The sequence below is a fragment of the Amblyomma americanum genome, chromosome 4 (genome assembly GCF_052857255.1).
Source record: "Amblyomma americanum isolate KBUSLIRL-KWMA chromosome 4, ASM5285725v1, whole genome shotgun sequence".
Taxonomy (NCBI): Eukaryota; Metazoa; Arthropoda; class Arachnida; order Ixodida; family Ixodidae; genus Amblyomma; species Amblyomma americanum.
The window spans coordinates 50,039,339-50,045,338 of record NC_135500.1 but is presented as its reverse complement, the minus strand read 5'-3'; the positions used below and the strand labels follow the sequence as shown (position 1 = coordinate 50,045,338).

At 58.7% G+C, this 6,000-nt stretch overlaps 2 protein-coding genes across 2 annotated transcripts; both read right to left on the bottom strand.

Moving 5' to 3' along the window:
- Window positions 1-1,171: 1,171 nt before the first annotated feature.
- Window positions 1,172-2,704, bottom strand: LOC144127935 (uncharacterized). The gene has a single exon (XM_077660947.1). It carries the CDS (start codon window positions 2,616-2,618, stop codon window positions 1,341-1,343), a length of 1,278 nt encoding a protein of 425 aa, XP_077517073.1. The 5' UTR covers window positions 2,619-2,704; the 3' UTR covers window positions 1,172-1,340.
- Window positions 2,639-5,357, bottom strand: LOC144129487 (uncharacterized). The gene is made up of 2 exons (XM_077663654.1): window positions 2,745-5,357; window positions 2,639-2,701 (listed from the first exon to the last, which is right to left on the bottom strand). Exons 1-2 carry the CDS (start codon window positions 4,887-4,889, stop codon window positions 2,639-2,641), a joined length of 2,208 nt encoding a protein of 735 aa, XP_077519780.1. The 5' UTR covers window positions 4,890-5,357.
- Window positions 5,358-6,000: the final 643 nt, after the last annotated feature.

Below are 6,000 nucleotides of genomic sequence, written 5' to 3'. Positions count from 1 at the left end.
GTTGTCGCTCAAAACCGCAACGCTGGCTGCGGGCTGCCGCGCAGGCTGCGAGAGCGGCCTGTCCCCAGCATCAGAGACCTGCAGGGGCGCAATGGGCTCGGCCTCCGTAGCGGCAGGTACACTTGGAGAGACTGAGGCTGACATAGCAGGCACATTTAATGCCGGCTTGCGAGGTGCATCACTGGACGCATCAGCCGTAGGCACCGCTTCCTCCACCGATACATTCAGAGACGCCGAGGAACCACTCACAAAGCCGTTGGTGTCGGAAACGCCGCGTTCCTTGATGGCTTCATCGGCTGCCTGTGCAGCCGGTGGAGGTGCAGGTCGGGCCGCAGCCTCAGAGTACGAGGGCTTGATCGCGCATGCCACGGTAGCGTGTGGATCACCACAACGTCGACACGGCAGCACACAACCTTGGCCTTGGTGCCCAAAGACGCCGCAGCGGGCGCAGAACGGAGCCGTGCACTGTGCTCTGAAGTGTGATGTCGAGCCACAACGTCGACAAACACGCTGCATGCCTTTGTAATCGCATGTCACGCGGTGGCCAGCGACCTTGATGTAGTTAGGCACGGGCGACTCGGGCTTCATTTCAATTCGGACATACCGCGTCCCGGTGGTGACAGTGGGACGCGACCCCATGATGCCGCGACTTATGTGCAGCACCTTGCCATAAGGAGAAAGAGCCTTGGCAAGGGCATCACTTGGTACTCGGGCGGGCAGAAACAGAACAGTCACCTGAGTCACCTGGGGGCTCAGGGGAACGATGGGGACGCGTTCGTTGCCGATGATGAGGCAAGACGCATCAACGATTGCAGCCATGGCGGCTTCACTCTTTACGGTAACTTGGTAGTTGCGTCCACCGAAGTGCTGGACACAGTAAACTTCTTCCAAACGAACTACGGAGGCTGTCGCATCGACGACATCCTCCGGACTAGCCCCCTCAGGGACGACGACATCAAAGGCAAGGGCCTTTGTAGGTGGCTGGCTCACCATGTTGAGGCGCCCGCCAGCCGAAGGGCACCGGAACAAAAGATCACTCTTGGTGGTCGAACACCGGCCACCGACGCAAGCCGGCGGCCGGAACGCACGCCGGAACACAGCAGGCCGAGCAGTGCTCTCAGGTAATGCTGGTTGGTAAGGACTGGTTGACCGAAGACAGATACTTTTTCAGAAATGTTTCGGGACATTTCCTTTTTCTCATCGGCATATCTGATTATTGTTCGTTCCTTTTTATCGGAAGTCTCGTCTGTAAGTTTTATCCGTGTGGTGTGAGTGTGCAGTTGTGCGTGTTTGAAGTCTTCCAACTCGCAGCTGCTGAGGTCCACCGAAGTGCGAGCCCCTCACTTTGCAGCCACGTGTCTGGAGTAGACTTCGCGTGAAGCAGCGATGGTGTCGCTCACCGCCAGCTTCTTGAAGAGGCGCAAGTAGCGTCTGCTACAGAGCCTCTTCATTACTTTATCGTTGTTGGGGTCCCAAGAGCCGAGCGCTCCAACAACGATTGCCTCGACGCTGACCCGCTGGAACTTTCGCAGCAGGTATTGGCGCACGGGTTCGTACTTGGCGACCTTACTCTCCCGTGCCGCATCGAAGGCGGTTCTGCGATTGTCAAAGGGGCAAGTGACGTCGATGACGATCGCCGACTCCCCTCGCGCCAGAACGAGGTCTGGCCTGAGGTTAGTCGTTCCCACGGGACGGTTCTCGTGGGTGACTGTGAATCGCTTCCCAGCGGCCGCTTTCAGCCGGTTCACGATTTTGTTGTGCCGGTCCGTGTAGGCAGCACTCTGACGCATGCAGTGGCAGAGCACGTGGGGTAGGGTTTCCTGGTTGTGCCCGCACGCTCTGCACCGCTGGTCGCTTGCACGTGCCCACGGCCTGGCCCCGTTGAGTGGCAGGAGGTTCAACCTTGCCCTGTGAAGGAAACGCCAGTCACAGAAACGGGTGAAAAGACCTGAACGCATGAAGTGAGAGCTGCTGGGATCGGCGGCGACGCACTCCATCACTTTCCCCTGGTTGGGTTTCTGTTGGAGAGAGTGATTTCGTGCGGCCGTGGCGATCGAGCGCAGCTTCTTCACGACCTTCGTTCGGTGCTTCGGCGCCAGAGTCACGTCGGCGCAGGTGATGTGGGGCCCATCTTCCCGCATTTCCCACGTGACCTCGAGACGCCGGGACGCCTTTCGCGCCTCCGTCCATACGGACTTGAGCTGCGAGGCCCGCGCCCTGAAGTCTCCCTCCGTCTCCCCGCTGAGGTAGGCTGCGACGTCCGCCTCGGTCACTTCTCGTCCCAGTCTCTTGGTGGTGATCTCGGTGACGGCTCGCTTCGCCAGGTCTCGAACCTCTGCGTCTGGAGAGGAAAGGAGTTTAAAAGCGCTGTCGATGCGGCAGATGTCGCTCAGCTCCGCTGCCAGGGGAATTCCCGCCGTGCCCGCTGCTGCGCTGCCGTAGATGTAGTCGTTGCTGGCGTTTGCTGGAAGGTAAAGAGTTCTTTTGATTAGTGGTCGCAGGGCTTCGTCGAGGCGCTCCCACTCTGCCTTCCCCAACAACCCGCACCGCATGGAGAAGTTGAGCGCTGGATATACGAATGTTTTGACAGCGTCCAACCTCTGCCACGGGGCGAGCATCGAGGTCAGCAGGCGGCGGCCTACGCCGATGGCGTCGTCGACGGTCGCGGTGTCCGGGAACACGCTGAATCCGACGGGGCGTCCTAGAAAAGATTGGGATTCGAAGTCGTTAATCGTTGGTATGGCCGTCCCGTTGATTTCGAAGACTGTCGGCCTGGTTCCGACGGGCGTCCGGCCGCTGAGGTGCAGGGTCTTGCATTTTCCGGGGTTGAGTTGAAGTCCCAACCTGGAAGAGAGGGCTGTTACTTTGTCGATCCGGGCTTGAAGTTCTTCCGGGCTGTTGGCCAGCGGGGTCAGGTCGTCGGCGTAGGCCAGGATGTTGTGTTGTCGCTCGTCTCCTTGAACTTCTCGTAGCACTGGATCGATGACCAGGTTGAAGAGTAGTCCGCTTAGGGGGCAGCCTTGGCGAATTCCGGCAGAGATGTCGATGGACTGCGTTGCTCCGTCCTTTGCCACGATGCGGGTGGTGTTGTCGCGGTACAGGTCGGCTACGATGGCGCAGAAGTCGTCTCCGGCGCCGGCTCCTCGCAGGGCGTCGACGATGGCGTTGTGGGCGACGGAGCCGAAGGCGTTGGCGAAGTCCAGGAACGCCACGCAGAGCTCCCCACGGCCGGCCCGCGCCGCGTCAAGGCGCTCCTGCAGCACGAAGTTGTGCTCGAACACCCCGTCGTGCGGCAGGAACCCCTTTTGGCAGCGCGAGAGGGTCTCGTGCTCTTCGAACCAACGCTGCAGCCTGGACGCTAGGCAGCCGGCGTACAGCTTCGCGATCGTCGAGCCGAGGGCGATGGGGCGCCAGTTGCCGATGTCTTGCTCCTCTCCCTTCTTGTGGATCAGTACCGTCCGGGACTCCTTCCATTCTTGGGGCACTCTCTGGAACTTGACGCAGGTGTTGAATACGGCGGTCAAGAACTTGGCTTCCGGGTCGGTGGCTTTCCAGTGTTGGTAGGTGATGCGGTCGTTCCCGGGGGCGCTGTTCTCACACTTGCGGAGCTTCCTGAGGACTTCTTCTTCCGTGAATGCGTCGAGGGGGAATTTCGCCGGTTCGATGCAGCTGGTCTTGTCTAGGAGGATGGTCGTGTCTACCTCCTTGGGTCCCCACGTGGCCGTGAAATGGTCTTGGATGTCTTGCAGCGGGACCGGGCAGAGCGAAGATTCGCCTTCCACGATCAGGCGTACCGCTCGGCGGCGATTCCTGCGGTAGAGCCTCTGAATCTGCTGAGCGTTTTCGGGGTTGACCGGTTGGCGCGGCTTACCTCCGGCCGGAGCCGTCGGCAGCTTTACCTCCCTCGCAACCTCCGCGATGGCCTCCTGCAAAACGGAAAGGAAGTCATCCCAACCCTCATCAGAAACAGGCTCCCGCAGCGAATGCCGGAGGCGCCTGGCGTGCTCGGCGAGAACTCCGTTGTCCTCGGTCAGGTTTGCCAGGGGGTCGGTGGTTGCTTCGTCCCCGGCGCCGTCGTTGTCGTCGTCAGTCCGTCTTGCCGCAGGGTCGGTGTCTTCCTCGTCTTCGTGGCCGCCGTCTTCCTCTTCTATTTGCTGCGTCGGGCTCTCCTCTTCGTCTCCGGGAGTTGGGATCGGCGACTCTTCCCGGGCGGGTGCTTCGCTTTGCGTTGAGATGATGACGTCAGGCTCTATCGGTGACAGGGCGATGTCCGTTGCTGGTGCGGGGCTCGGTGGCTCGTCGGCTGCTTCGAAGATACCTAGAGAAAGAGAGTGCGTTAGTAACGGTGACGGTGTTCTTGGTGGAGGCGAGTCTGTGGGCTCCGTTTCCGGGAGGGAGTCTTCAGATGGCGTCGGCGAGCGGCGTGTCCTCGGGCGAGTTGCTGTTGACGGTCCGGGACGGGGCGGCAGAGCCTCGGAAGCCGCTTTCTTGCGGTGCCACATGTGGTGATTGTTCAATCCCTTTTTTGTGGTAAAAGACATTGCACACTCAGAGCACTTGTGGCGATGGTCCACAGGAGCGGTCTCCTCGAACCTCCCTCCAGCGAGGCATCCGTGCAGAGTCGGACGAAGGCCAATATCCTTCTCGCACAAGGTGCAGAAGTATATGACCCGGTCGACGCGCACGCCATGGTCGCTTTCCAGGTGTCGAAGGAGGGACTGCCGCCTGGACGTCCACGTGACCGGGGCATACGCGGTAGCGCATCCCTTCTCGGTGCATCGGAACGTGCGCGCCAGCGGAAAACACACCGTGAGCGTGCTTCCCTCGAGACGCGGCTGCGATCCGGGTCGACTTGGGCTGGAGGTGGTGCTTGATGCTGGCGATGCCATCCTGTGGAAGCAAGAATGATAGAAGCCGTTCGGGCGTTTAGCTACAAAGAGGGATGTCCCTCAGAGCGGCGACGCCGGTCCCGAACACGTGGCTTCCTTCCCCCCTAGTAGCAGGCAGTCCCCGGCGGCAGAGTAAGGAGAGAAACAAGGGTGGTGGTTAGAGATAGAAAGGGTTAGCAATCAAGCTGAGTGTTAGGCCAAGCTTGTCAGAACGTGCCTGCAGCGAGCGAGAAAGACGGGCAAATGGCGACACAAATTTGCAGAAAAGTGAGAGCCCCGCAGGCGAGCAAGCCACGAGAGAGAAAAAAAAGGTAGCCTGGGGGCACGCCACGAGAGGAAGAGAACAGAACTAGTGGAAGAGAGACTGCTAAATTACGTGCACACTTCTCGTCGCTACGACGAGCAAAAAGAGAAAACCTTAGAGGTAAAAAATAGAGAGATTTATCGTGCACACTTGCTCATGCAACAATTGGGCATGCAAGATGGTCCGGCCAGACAGCAGGAACCGAGTCGCCAGGTGAGGGCCAAAGCTCGAAGAGAACCAACGTGCAGCGGGTCACCAGCAACCAAGTTCCCCATTTTCTGTTAATGCTAAAACTGTTAATGCTAAAAATTTTCTGTTAATGTTAAAACAAAACTTACTTCAATATTGAACCGCGCATGCTTCCGTTGTCGGCATTAGAGATTCGTGGTATCCATGGAGGAAGGAAAATTCCTCCATGGCGGCGCCTCTTGTCCTATGACATCATCATACTTGTACTTGCGAGATTAGCCCGTGGCGGCGATACCTGTATTTTGGTTCTGGCTCTTCTCTACTTTACAAGAGATTTGTTTTCAGCAAGAGTGGCATTTTTGTGATCAGGAGCTGGCATTCTATCGATACAAGCCGACTTAACTTCTCCTCAGTGTCCCTTTAAGACAGTTTTTTTTTGCTGTAGTTGCTGGTGGTTCGTCGCACGGAGCGCGGCTCACGAGCCCCGAACGCACAAGGGCACAACGCACAACTTGAGGAAAGTGGCCAACAGGTATGGCGTGAGTGTCGTTTTTTCGGCTGCTAACAAGCTGGAAAAGTTGTGTCCGCGAATCTGCAACTCTAGGAAGCGGGGGTGCC